General features: G+C 37.0%; 1 protein-coding gene across 1 annotated transcript; it reads left to right on the top strand.

The window, feature by feature from the left end:
- Positions 1 to 2: 2 nt before the first annotated feature.
- RFXAP (regulatory factor X-associated protein) lies at positions 3 to 11,141 on the top strand (the record flags this gene model as incomplete). Its single annotated transcript, XM_008591378.1, has 3 exons — positions 3 to 527; positions 7,312 to 7,422; positions 9,648 to 11,141. Coding segments are annotated over 3 exons (747 nt in total), but the record flags the coding sequence as incomplete, so codon positions are not given.
- Positions 11,142 to 14,649: the final 3,508 nt, after the last annotated feature.

Below are 14,649 nucleotides of genomic sequence, written 5' to 3'. Positions count from 1 at the left end.
CGGCTCCTGTGGCGGCCCCGGCCTCGCAGTTCACGCTGCTGGTGATGCACCCCTGTGCGGGGCAGGACGACGCTGCGGCCGAGGGCGTCCTGAGGCAGGCCCCGGCCCTGGGGGGCAGCATCGGGGCGGGCAAGCCCGTTGGGTACCTGTGCGAAGTGGCGGGGGATGGCGAGGAGGAGGCGGGGGAGGACGAAGCGGACCTGTTGGACACTTCGGACCCCCCGGGGGGAGGCGAGAGCACGGCTAGTTTGGAGGATCTGGAGGACGAGGAGACGCACTCGGGGGGCGAGGGCGGCGGCGGGGGAGCCCGCAGGCGGGGCGGCGGCGGGGGCAGCATGAGCAAGACCTGCACCTACGAGGGCTGCAGCGAGACCACGAGCCAGGTGGCCAAGCAGCGCAAGCCGTGGATGTGCAAGAAACACCGCAACAAGATGTACAAGGACAAGTACAAAAAGAAGAAGAGCGACCAGGCCCTGAACTGTGCTGGGGCCGCCTCGGCCGGCAGCGCGGGAAATGTCAAACTGGAGGTAGCAAACCTTAAGCCTTGGGGGGTGGGAGGTGGAAGAAGAAACCCCATCTTGCTGCAAACCTCATTTCCAGGGCCTGCCCATCCGCTCTCCAAGGGGCGGGGTTGCCGTGGCTGGGCTAGTGGCTGAGAGGTCATGAGTACCGGCCCTAAGTCAAAGTTCATGCGAACATGTGCCTTAACAAGTCTGCTGCACCCATGTGATAGGTGAATAAATTTCAGTGAAAATGATGTGACACAGGACAGCTGTCATTTCAAAGATCCGGGATATGGGCTGGAAGGACAGAAAGTAAATGATTGATCTGGTTCACCGCTAAAGAATGAGACTTAGGAACCTAGATGAAGTTGGTAGTTTGGAGAAAGTAATCTCTTCCTGTTTTCAGGACTCTATTCTCAGTGTCCTGTTCAATATCTCTGTTCTTAATACTGTCTTACTTTAGTACTCTGTTTTTGGCGTCCAGTTCTCAGTTAACCATATTCTTAGTACCCTGTCCTTATTAATTACCGCTGTTCTCAGACTGTTTGCAGTACCCCTGTACTTAGTGCCCTGTACTTACAACCGTTTCTTCAGTTCCTCAGTTCTTAGTACCATGTTCTCAGTACCCTGTTCTCACTACCCCTTTTCTTAGTACCACTGAGGGGAAAAAAATTGAATGATAATGGGGTGTAAGTCTTAGAAGACTTTTGGATTGTTTGATTTGAAATGTGTTGAAGGTTAAAGCCAGTGCTCTGGAATTGGACTTCTGGCTGCAAATTCCCACTTCCTCATTTGGTGGCTGTGTGGCCTTGAACAGGTTGTTAAACTCTCAAGCCTCATCTTCATCTGTAAAATGGGCATTAAAATGGTACCTCCTTCATAGTGTTGCTGCGAATGTGTGAGATATTTCATACTGAGTGTTAATTAACACAGTGTCCAGCAGAGTAAGAGTCAATATATCTTAGCTATTATTATTGTCATTGTTGGCAGTATACTTTGAGGTTGTTACAGATAAGCAGGTATTTCCTCTTGTGTGAGCTTTAGTCCCTCAGTGCAGAGAACAACTGAATTCTGTTAAAAGTGATCCAGAAAATAATTTTTCAACCTGAAAACTGTTCTATGATGTATTCTGAAAGTCTAAATTTTTTATTTTCAGGCTGAACTTAACTACTCCATTGGTAAAATTTTAGATTTTGTAATTGTTTACAAATGTAGAGTTCTAAATATTTCTAAAAATCTACTCTCACCAACATGTCACACTTAACTTTATACTGGATAGGGTATGGAATGAATTCTCTTTCCCTTTTTATCCCATTGAATCTTAATCTATTGGGAGTAAAAGGACTCCTCTGAGAATCTGATTAAATCTAATACTCTTCCTAGAAAAATGCACATATGTAGGTGTTTAATTTTGTATACATTAATTCAGAGGTTCGGAACTCCTGTAACCTTAGGTCAAGAACCCCTTAATCCATATCCTTGTAAACTATGAGGGGTTTTCAAAAAGTTCATAGAAGTATTATCTTTTAATTTTATTTTTCCATGAACTTTTTGAAAACCCCTCATAGTTTACAAGGATATGGATTAAGGGGTTCTTGACCTAAGGTTACAGGAGTTCCGAACCTCTGAATTAATTTATACAAAATTAAACACCTACATATGTGCATTTTTCTAGGAAGAGTATTAGATTTAATCAGATTCTCAGAGGAGTCCTTTTACTCCCAATNACCTGAAAACTGTTCTATGATGTATTCTGAAAGTCTAAATTTTTTATTTTCAGGCTGAACTTAACTACTCCATTGGTAAAATTTTAGATTTTGTAATTATTTACAAATGTAGAGTTCTAAATATTTCTAAAAATCTACTGTCACCAACATGTCACACTTAACTTTATACTGGATAGGGTATGGAATGAATTCTCTTTCCCTTTTTATCCCATTGAATCTTAATCTATTGGGAGTAAAAGGACTCCTCTGAGAATCTGATTAAATCTAATACTCTTCCTAGAAAAATGCACATATGTAGGTGTTTAATTTTGTATAAATTAATTCAGAGGTTCGGAACTCCTGTAACCTTAGGTCAAGAACCCCTTAATCCATATCCTTGTAAACTATGAGGGGTTTTCAAAAAGTTCATAGAAGTATTATCTTTTAATTTTATTTTTCCATGAACTTTTTGAAGTACCCTCGTACAGTCATGCATTGCTTAATAACAGGGATACATTCTGGGAAAAGCATTGTTAGTTGATTTTGTTGCAGAATCATAGAGTTTATTTATGCAAGCTTATTGCTTTTTGGCTGCAAACCTGTACAGCATGGTACTGTACTAAACACTGTAGGCAATTGTGACATGATGGTAAGTATATGTATATCTAAACAAACATACCTAAACATAGAAAAGCTATAGTAAAAATATACTATAAGAGATAAAAAGCTGTATACCCATATAGGGCACTTACATGAATGGAGCTTGCAGGACTGGAAATTGCTCTGGGTGAGTCAGCAAGTGAGTGATGAGTGTGAAGATCTAGGACATTACTGCACACACTGCAGACCTTAGAAACACTATACACTTAGGCTACACTACATTTACTAAAATTTTTTTCTTTTTTCCATAATAAATTAACATTAGTTTACTGTAACTTTTTTTACTTTATAAACTTTTGAATTTTTTAAAAACTTTTTGACTCTTTTGTAATAATATTTAGCTTAAAACACAAACACATTGTACAGCTGTAACAAAAATATTCTTTCTTTAATCCTTATTCTATAAAATTTTTTCCATTTCAAAATTTATTTATTTTTACTCTTTCAACTTTTTTTAAAAAATGAAGTCACAAATATACACATTAGCCTAGGCCTACACAGGGTCAGGTAATCAGTATCACTGTCTTCCACCTCCACACTTTGTCCCCCTGGAAGGTCTTCAGGGGCAATAACATGCATGGAGCTGTCATCTCCTGTGATTACAGTGCCTCCTAGAATACCCCCTTAAGGACTTACTAAACACTATTTTACAGTTAACTTAAAAAAAAAATAAGTAGAAGTGTACTGTAAAATAACAATTAAAAGTATAGTAAATACTTAAACCAGTAATAGAATCATTTATTACCATTATTATTATGTACTGTATATAATTGTATGTACTATACTTTTTTTGAGTACTAAAAGTCTTTATTGATAAAATACATATATTTTCAAATTATAATACATTAGTTTTTTCTTTGCACAGGTTCTTAACTGTTTTTATTTTTTATATTCAATGTTTTTAATTTTTATATTTATTTATTAATTATTGGAACATAATTGTACATATCCGTGGGGTACAGCATTGAATATCAATACCTGTGTGCAATATGTTATGTCCAAATCAGGATAATTAGTATATTGAGTGTTACACAATTTAATTGATTTCTTGAACCCCTTATCAATTCCCCCTTTACCACCCTCCCCCTTTCCCACATCTGGTTACCTCAGTTCTGAGCTCTTCTTTTGAAAGTTCAGCATATTATTGTGATTGCCCTTTCTTTCTTCCCTTCCTTTCTTCTTTCTTTCCTTCTTTCTTTCTTTCCTTCCTTTTCTTTCCTTTTCTTTTCTTCTCCCACTTATAAGTAAGGACATGCAGTATTTCTCTTTCTGTGCTTGGCTATGCTATTCTTTCATATGATTAGCAGTGCAATAGGTTTCTTTATACCAGCATTACTGCAAACATGAGAAAAATGCATTGTGATGTGAGATTACACTGTGATGTCTGTCACTACATGACAGGTATCTTTCAGCTCCATATAATCTTGTGGACCACCATGATATATGCGGTCCATGGTTGACCACATTGTCATTATGTGGCACATGACTGTAATACATTTTACCAAATCTTGGATTACAGGATTTATGGAAATAAACATCTCAGTACAGAATGAAAATTAGTAAAGGTGATCAGGTTTGTCCCTCAGTATGTTTCAAAGGTACCTATTCATTTCAGAATTCTTGAGAGAAGATAATCTTTTAAGAAAGAAGTATTTTACCTGTGGCTACTTTCATTTTTTTTAATCACACACCATATACATCTACAGTTTGAGGAAAATGTACAAAAGGCAGATAGATACTGAATTAGAGTCTCCCTCTCCATCCCCCCCACATGAAAAGAACTTAAATAATTTTACTATTTTTAAATAATTTGCATGATTTTTTAGGGAAGAGAGTTAATTGTTATAAGCAATAAGTAATAACCTACTATACTATTTGTCTTACATTGTGGGACACTTTACCAGTTCTGAGGAGGTTGTAAGAGCTATAAGTTTTTATCTTTTGAACTAAGTGTAAAGAAAATGACTAACAGTGCCAGTCAGGATATAATAAGGGCTAACTATATAGTACTGTTTTAGTAGTTCAGAGAAGAACATATCTTGTAGGCTGACATGTTCTGGAAAGGCTTTGCAAAGGAAATTTAACTTGGAATAAGCCAGAAAGAATGGCTAATAGTTTATGCTTAATCAGCTAAGTTTCTTATTTGCCAGACACTGTGGTAAGCTGTAAATGGAGTCTCACAACCCATCAGCAATGAGATAGGTACTGTGTTTTATGTACATGGAAACTGAGGCAGAGGTTAAGTAACTTGGCCTAGGTCATACAGTCAGCAAGTACTCACATGCAAAGCAGTTTGATTTTAGAGCCTTCACTTTTATCCCCACAGTACAGTACACAGCTTCCCTAGAATTTTGGTTGGTAAAACGATAGAGAAGCACATTTTAGTAATGAAAGGGAAGTGGGAATACAGAAAAAACTTTTGTGAAGATAGCAAGTGGACTATTGCAGATAAAAATGGAATACTTGTATGGAAAATTCATGAAAGATAAATTTGGAAAGACAAGTTGAAGCCAATTTTTGTGTGGTATTGAAAGCCAGGCTCTAGGATTTTGGTTTGGAGTCTTTAAATGAAGTTTTCTAATTAGGGAGTAACAGGGAATTCTACTCTGATGGAGCTAATTAAAGTTGAGGGCCTGTAGATTTTGAGACTTTCTAGGAGATGATTATAGTAGGTCTGATAGGTAATGGTGGGGATATTCTGCCATGGTATGAGAAGCAAGATTAGGAATTATGGTATTTAAAATCAGTATTTCTTACACAAATCAAGATTAAAGAAGGAAGAAGTGTACATAATATCTAGTCCATGTCTGTAAGAATTGTGCTATATCAGGGACTCATTAAAGGGACTAGGGATAAAAGAATTGACTTGTATGGATTGGGATCATTATCATTACATATCTAAAAGGCTGTCATTTGGAATGACCTGTAGATTTATGTTGAATAGTTCTGAAGTAACTAGGACTATTAGGCAAAAATCACAAGGGCTATGTATTTCAGCTTAAGTAAAAGCTACCTATATGTTAGAGCTATTCAAAACTAAATGAAGTGCTTCAAAAGTTGATCATTTCCTTAGGTCAAAAAGCAAGTGTTGAAAATTTTTTAAAAGAGAATTCCAACATTTGTAGAAGTTTGGACTAAATAACTAAAGGTTATTTCTACTACAGGCTTCTATCATTTTTATTAGCATTCTGAATCTACATAGTGCTTTGTCTGCGGTTGTGAGGCTTGAGGGTGCTGTGCCATCAAGTCAATTTCAGCATTCCACGCATTGTGCCCATAAAAATGAAACAGTCCCATAAATAAAGTTAACCATGGAGTGGGAAGAAGGAAAAACTTATTTTTTTCCTCTCTATTAGGATCCTCTTTTACAGTTTTTACATTTTGAGGCCTACAATGTTTAAGGATGGAACATTTTTGTAACGTCAGGTTGTAAACTTCATAATGAAAGGGGTAAAGGTGATATTCTCATAGACAACTCAGAGGCCAGTAGAGAGAAGGCCAAGAGAAACAACAGCTTAGATAATATCCTAAGTAAAGAGCAAAGAGATCAAATTCATATAAGGCATGGCTTCATGGTAAAACATTTGTTTAGTAAGAATTTTTGGATGAGGTCAGTATGGTATCATGGTTTTATGAGAGTCAGAATGTTTCAGTTAACCAAACAATATTTTCTTATGACAGGAAAATTGAAAGTGTTTAAGATTCAGGTAACTGACAATACATATTTGGTAGTAAGTGCTATTGATTTGGTTTGAGTATGATGTCTCAGGGTAATGGTATCATTTTAGGTATTACCTGTTTTGTTTACACTGGTGACAGTGGACTGTTTATACCAGTGTTTTCTGGCCTGTGTAAGCCAGTTTATCATTGTTCTCTTAGTGACTTCCACATTTTGAGAGATTCATTTACCACTTGCTTCTTTAAGCGGTATTTTACTGCACCGTCCCCCACCACATTTGTTTTTTTGATTGTCAATTGGTCAAAAAACTATCAATTAGAGTGTCTCATTAGCAATTTATTATTGCCTCTGAGTTCATATATTCCATCCGAAAGCAGGGAGACTGTTTTGGCCTGGGTAGCTTTACATGAAGAGAATGTTCAATTCTACTTGGCATTTTTTGTAATATTGGAAATAGCACACAAGTAATTCTTTCACCCCTTCTTCTCCCACCTCTGCCCACTGTTAATTTTGAGACCCTTCAAGAGACTGAAGAACCCGGTTGGAAATCTTGGGGGAAGAGGGGGTGAGGAGGATTGTTACATAAAATTAACTGCCAGCACCTGGCCTATGACAAGGGGCTTTCCCAACGTTTGACAGGGACTAGGCAAGAAGAAGGAAGAAAAGTTCAGACTATTCATTACGGCATTGAAGTGCCTGTAATCATGGATAGTTATATTATGTTAACTGTTAATCCTATTTGTATTTTTATCATTTATCACAGGAAAGTGCAGATAACATCCTCTCCATCGTTAAACAAAGAACAACAGGATCTTTTGGGGATCGTCCTGCAAAACCTACTCTTTTAGAACAAGTGTTAAATCAAAAAAGACTGGTAAATATCTTTTTGTAAAGTAGTTACAAATCTATTAACCAAAGTTGTTATAAATGGAACTATTTTTGAGATTTTAAAACTTGTTAAACTGGTCATCAGAACTGAATTGTGCCTCTTTGCCAGTACACACTGGAATCTCACATGTGCTCACCCAAGACTATAGTGCAGGAATACTTTTAATCTGATTTTTTTTATTGACTATCTCTTGGATATCTGAGCAAGATGAGATTTTTAAAAAGACTGTCCTTGTACTGAATTCTGGGGTTTATGGAATAATACTTTGATGGTGGTGAAGTACAATTAGACCAATATTTAATAAGGATCTCTATCATAAATTTGATAGGCATCAGAACTCAATCAGGAAAGGAGAGATTGTTCAATATATACCAGAATAAATGGATAATAAATTTGAGGGCAAAAAAGAATTTGGGTCCTTACATGACACTATACATCAAAATAAATTTTTTTTTTTTTTTTTTTTTTGTGACCGGTAAAGGGACCGTAACCCTTGGCTTGGTGTCTCCCACACCACGCTCAGCCAGTGAGCACACCGGCCATCCCTATATAGGATCCGAACCTGCAGCCTCGGCGCTCCCAGCACCCGCTGTGCTCCCAGCGCCGCACTCTCCTGAGTGAGCCATGGGGTCAGCCCCATCAAAATAAATTTTGATAAAGAGTCTTAAAATTTAATAAAAAGAATTAGAACTTTATCTTAATCTGGAATGAGATTTTTCAGCTTTAAAGACATAGATAAAATCACAAAGAAAATATTATAAATTTGACTTTGTAAAAATGAATGAGATAGTCATGCAAAATAATGTATGAAAAATATTTGCAACAAATATAAAAGAGGATGGTTAATATGGTTGATGTTGTTATTATATAAAACATTGATATGATTTGATGAGAGAAAAACTTTGGCCTCAATACATTGCAAAAGATATAAACAGAAAAAAAAGCAGAAATACTACCATTACATGATATGGAAAGGTATCCAATATCAGTAAACATGACACAATACACAATAACCTTTAGTAAGTGAAAATTATTTAAATGATTACTCACAGTGATGTTGACGGTTCCATGAAATGGAAGTCTCATTCTGTTGATGGTGTCATCTATTGGTACAGCACTTTTAGAGAGCAGTTGGGCAGTATGTGTCAGGAGTCATTAAAATGGTCTTCTCTTTTGACTCAGAAATCACACTTAATGTGAAGGCATTCACAGAAAGTAAATTCTAAATATGGAAAAAGTTAAGCATAAAGATATTGCCAGAAATGTATTTATCATAAATAGTAAAGTAGTGTTGAAACAACCTAAATGTCTCATAAGCTAAGTAGATTATTGTACATTTACTTAATAGAAGGTTGGGAAGCCTTTACAATTTTTAAACAAAATTATTTAATAAATAGAAATGTACTATAATATTATATATATAATCTTAAAATCAGTATTTAATGGTAGTGTTTCTACTTTATTTGGGTTATCTTTTTCAACTTATTGGGGCCAAGGTTTTTTTCTTTATCAATCTATATAAGTATTTTATTATAATAAAAACATGTTAACCATAGTCTATTATATTTGTTATATGGTTACAACTATATTTAAAAATTGTAAATGTACAAAACTGTATTGGTTTAGAGTGATTGTATTCTTTCTGAAATTTTGGTAATGTGCTAATTACTCCTATTTATATATATATACCTGCGTACATATGCGCACACAAAAATAATTTTTAACTTCTTCATGAAGACTTAGTCAGCTAGTGAGAAAAACTTGAATTCCAGTACTAGTTTATATGTATTTTCAAACTGGCATTTAACTGCCAATTTCACCTGTGGCTTCCTTTCATTTCCTTTTTTTTTTTTTTCTTGCTCTAATCTTGAACCACTGCTGTTCTTGGCTATTTGTTCTCATATGTTTCAAGAGAAAATATTTGCTGGCATATCACAGAAAGCATTTCCTCTGTCTGTAAAGTCACCAATAAAATCAAGCTTCATCCATTATATTTAGGTTTTGGTATTTTGGTACATGACCTCAAATTTGATCATTAGTTTGCAGCTTAATTGCAGTGCATCAGATGCAAAAGTGGATTCAGTTCAGGCATGTTTTGCTTTCTAAGCATATTGTGTCTTGTATAGGGTCACATCACTAATACCATAGCATGAATATAGTCTAATTACATAAGAACAATGCTATTAATAATACTTTTTTTTCTTTTTAAGTCATTACTAAGAAGTCCAGAAGTAGTGCAGTTTTTGCAGAAACAGCAACAACTGTTAAATCAGCAAGTTTTGGAGCAAAGACAGCAGCAGTTTCCAGGAGCATCGATGTGAGGGAACGTATGAAGAACATCTACATGTTTTTTATCTTATTGTAATAGATGAACATATTTTTATACTAAAGAAAGATAAAGGGGGTATGATATGCCAGTAGAATATAAACATTTTCCTGTAAATGTATGTGTGCATTTGGGGATAAATAAGTATTGCACTTTGTGCATCTAATCCTTTCAGATCACCATGAGTTTGAAGAAAGCAGCTCATCTTTCCAAAATAACATTTAATTACAGTGTTTTCTTAAAATATTTTCCTCTTCAGTCATTGTTACTGAAGGTAATGAAGCAGTTACTTTCTATGGAAGTCATGAAGTTAATAAATATGAATCTTGAATCATTTTGCTCAGTGGTTCTCATCAAAGAGCAGTTGAAAATGTATGGCTATGTCGTTGGTAGTCATAATGACCTTGAAAACTGCTTGTTTTTAGTGAGTTGGCCAGGAATGCTAAGTGTTCTGCAGTGTCTGGGATAGTCCCACACAACTACGGATTATCTTATCCACAATGCCAATAATACTCCTCTTAAGAAACACTGATAGCTACTTGTGGTGGTATCACATAGTCGGGGCACCTAGAATTGGATTCTCCTAATAACCTTTCTTTGCAGTTAAGGTGGGAGCTGTCAAAGAGGTAAGCATATCTTATGTCTGTAAGGAAAGTGGTCATTGTTTAATATCTATGAAATTAGGATGTGCATCTCTTTTCACAGATGTGCTGGTAAAACCCAAGAGAGGGATTAGCTAAGTACACTAAATGAATGCATCTCCTAAAGTTGGCTTCTGTATTTCATGTTGAGTATTAGTGTTGATTTTTTTTAAAGCAGATACTTTCATGTGTTGAATTTGTGAGCAGTATAGATCTCAACCTACCAATGCCAGGACAAAGTTATTTTTCTTATACTCATTTTAATTAAAGAATATGAAAAAGAGATCCTTTTCAAAAAGGAGATCCCCAAAATAAGAGAAACACTCCAGCATTTTGTCATTGTTTTTCAAAATTAAATTAAGACTGTGTTATTCCTAAATAATGTTCAAGAGTGATGGGTAATCTGGATACTTTTTTCCTTGTGTTTTCTCCTAGGAATACTTTAAAAAGGCAAACCTACCAATAAGGGAAACAAATCAAATGTAAAGAGCATTTATCCAATGTTAAGATTAATAAACGTAGGTGTCTCAAGTTTAACTCTGCAAAAATTTGTTAGTTGTTTTGTTTTTAAGTTCTGAAGTATTTGTGAGGTTAAACTTAGTCATGGCTATTCTGAGAAGTACTTATGGAGAGAAAGAATGTTTTTGTTAATTTTTTGTGTGTATTTTATACCTACATATCTGTGCAAAAATGCTTTTACCAAAATTGTTCATTAAAGTCCAGTTGTTGATCTTTGAGTTTTCTGATTTCTTTATTCTATGCTTCAGTGCTTCTCACTGGATGCAGAGGAATTCATTTACTACTTGTCCTTAACTGTTAAGTTGTTCTCATACTTATGGTGCTGGGAACTTTATTGAATCCTGAGAGCTTAAGTTAACTTTCATGGCAAAAAAAAAAAATCAGTTATCCTTCTTCAGATGGAAAAAGAGAAATAGGAAAGGAGGGAAAGTAATAGGCTGGTGAGAGATGAATGAAAAGAAAAGGGACTGAATATATATAAGGACTTTGTGATGATTAATAGTGGCCAAACCCTGGAGTGGATAATTGAGAGTTTCAGCATCTTTTCCTCAGGATATTTTTTAGAATAAGGTAGCTACCCATTCATGAATTTGGATAGGAATAGGACAGTTATTCAACACAATTTAATTATTGTCTGCCACTTCAGAAAGCTTTTTACTTTATAAAACTATCAGTAAAGCAACAGGGTTTTTACTTATTTGGGGTACATAAATTGCAGTGTCTCTCCAATTTTTCACCTCTTCATGGACCCGTGACATTTGCCATGTGACTTGGCAGCTTCACCTACCCCCTAAGCTTGAGTTTATTTACCAACACTTAAATTTGGAGGAATGGCCTTGTGACTTGTTTTGGTCAATTGAATGCAGAGGACATAACAGGATGCCAGCCCTGAGTAGAAGTATGAAGGTTTGGGAGCATTTTCACTTTTTTTTTTAGAATCCTACTTAGCTGCCATGGTAATAATCCCACCCTAGCCTGCTGGATAACAAGAGACACGTGGTTCAGTCATCTCTGTTGATACCAGGTAATAGCCATCAAACAGGCAGACACGTGAATGAGGCTATGCTAGACGAGCTGTCTCCTGGCCAACCTGACTGCTGACTGCAGATATATTTGATACCAACCAAAATCAGCCAAGCCTGGCCCGATTTGCAGAACCACCCAGTTGACCGGTAGACTTGTAAGCAATAATCAGTGCTTATGATTGTAAGCCACAGAGTCTTGGGGTGGTTTGTTATGAAGCATTCTTGTGACAGTAGGTAATTGATAAACATAGATGTTAGAGTTATTTATTGTTGTAGAAGAAATCACCCCAAAATTTCATGGCTTAAAACAATTTAAATCTCACAGTTCTATATATGATTATAGTCATGTGTCACTTAATAACAGGGATATGTCCTGAGAACGCATTATTAGGTGATTTGGTTATTGTGCGAACATAATAGAGTGTACTTACACGAACCTAGGTGGTATAGCCTACCACCTAGGCTATATGGTATAGCTGTTATAATCTTATGGGACCACCACCGTATATGCAGTCCGTCATTGAACAAAACATCTTTAATGTGGTGTATGACTGTACTATGATTTTAAAAAGCTGTGCAAGTGCTTTCAGGCTAGGCATGACAGACTGTACTTTTCAAAGCTGCTGCACAGTATCACCTATCCCACCTGCTCTTATGCAGTGTGGCCCACTGAGATCTAGACTTTCTTTTTCCACCCCCCTTGAATCTGGGCAAGCCTTATAACTGATCTAACAAAATATGGCAAAAGTGATGCTGTGCCTGTTCATTTGAGGCTAGAGGAAAGGAGATACAATAAATATAGATATGGTGTGTTTGTAGTAATAAGATCATGAATTCACACTTGCCAGTTTCCAGCAAAATTGGGAGAGAAGTCATCTGTTGATATGGGGTGCAGGAGGTGATAAAGGGCTTTAGAAAAGGAAAATTAGGAAGATACAGTAAAGTCAGTGACAAAGTTGACTAGTAGTCAGTACCCTGCTAATAGTCCCCTGATATCTATTTTCCCTTTCTTTCATAGTAGTAGAATTTTTGGTTGGGAATATAGCCACACAACAATATAGCAGATGCTCACGTATGCCAAAGAATCCAGACACAAATGATGTGTGCATGATTCCACTTATATAAAGTAGAAAAGCAAGTGATACTCTGCTGTTAGAACACAGAAGAGCAGGTACCAGTGGGAGCAGGATGGAACCTATCAGGAGGCATGAGGAGGCTTTTGGTGTTCTGGTGGAACTCTTTCTTTCCCAGAGGCTGGTTATGTATGCACATTATTTTAGTGAAAGTTAAACAAACTATGCATTTATGATTTTTGCACTTGTCAGTATATATTTTGTACTCCAACTTTTTTGAAAGAACTGGTTTTAGTTATTTTTTTTTTAAAAGATTTTATCAGTCACCCTTGCAGCTGGGTGTGGCCACCTGCACCAGTGGGAAGCAAGCAGAAGTGATGTGTGCACCGTCCAGATAGCGCCCTTAAAAAGGGAGCAAGCAGCTCCACTTCCTGTCTTCATCCTGCTGCCTGTAACGTGGACAAAGCAGCAGATCATCCATGGGCCAAACAAAGGTCATTCACTGGAGAAAGTGGAACAACCAGATAGAAGGAACTCGTGTCCCTGGCTGGCCTCGAGGAGGCAAGCCACCATACTAGGCTGAGATGCCCTGTCTTTGGGCTCCTACATGAAAGAAAAGATATATACAGGATACATCAAAAAGTTTGTGGAAAAAATTGAATTGAAGGGGCCAGCCTGTGGCTCACTTGGGAGAGTGTGGTGCTGATGGCACCAAGGCCAAGGGTTTGAATTCCTATATAGGGGTGGCTGGTTGGCTCACTTGGGAGAGCGTGGTGCTGATGGCGCCAAGGCCAAGGGTTTGAATTCCTATATAGGGGTGGCTGGTTGGATCACTTGGGAGAGCGTGGTGCTGATGGTGCCAAGGCCAAGGGTTTGAATTCCTATATAGGGGTGGCTGGTTGGCTCACTTGGGAGAGCATGGTGCTGACAATACCAAGTCAAGGGTTAAGATCCCCTTACCGGTCACCTTTAAAAAAAAAAAAAAAGAATTGAACGATAACACAAATCTTTCCATGAACTTTTGACATACCCTCATTTGTGCCATGGTTATGATGATGGTATAACCATGTTTGTTGTTATTACAGCCAGCCAAATCTATACCCTAAATCATACTATAGGTAAAAGGATTGACAAATGGGATTAAAGACTTGTTCTACTGGAAACCAAGAATTTTTAATGGCAATCTACAGTTAGGTGAAACTATTTCACAGGGCTCAACCACCCATTGTAGAAGGAAAGATAGATTATAGGCTTGATCTAGGGTTCCTTTAGCGGAAGAAAGGGATGAAGATGTTAGGATGTTAGGTGCTCTGAGAGAGCACCTTCAGTAGCAGAAGACAGAGTTCGGGCTGAGCAGAAAGGAAATGAGGCCAACAGGGACTGGAGGTTTCTATGATACTGTAGTTTAAGTGTAGAAGAGTGAGAGAGCATGAGCTTTTTAAGCTAAGGAACTATGGGCTCATAAGGTAAGCAGTGCTCATTACAGTAAATTAGTGACTGCCCCAGGTTTTACTATGTAACAAAATGTATATCAATAAGTCAGTAAATTTGGCCATTTGAAATGCCCAGCAACAAGATCATTCCCAGACTTCCGTGTGAAGAGGTTTATTTGGAGCAATTGAATAAAC

The sequence above is a fragment of the Galeopterus variegatus genome, unplaced genomic scaffold (genome assembly GCF_000696425.1).
Source record: "Galeopterus variegatus unplaced genomic scaffold, G_variegatus-3.0.2 Scaffold6877, whole genome shotgun sequence".
Taxonomy (NCBI): Eukaryota; Metazoa; Chordata; class Mammalia; order Dermoptera; family Cynocephalidae; genus Galeopterus; species Galeopterus variegatus.
The sequence above is the reverse complement of the archived record's forward strand: the minus strand, read 5'-3'. Positions and strand labels throughout refer to the sequence as shown.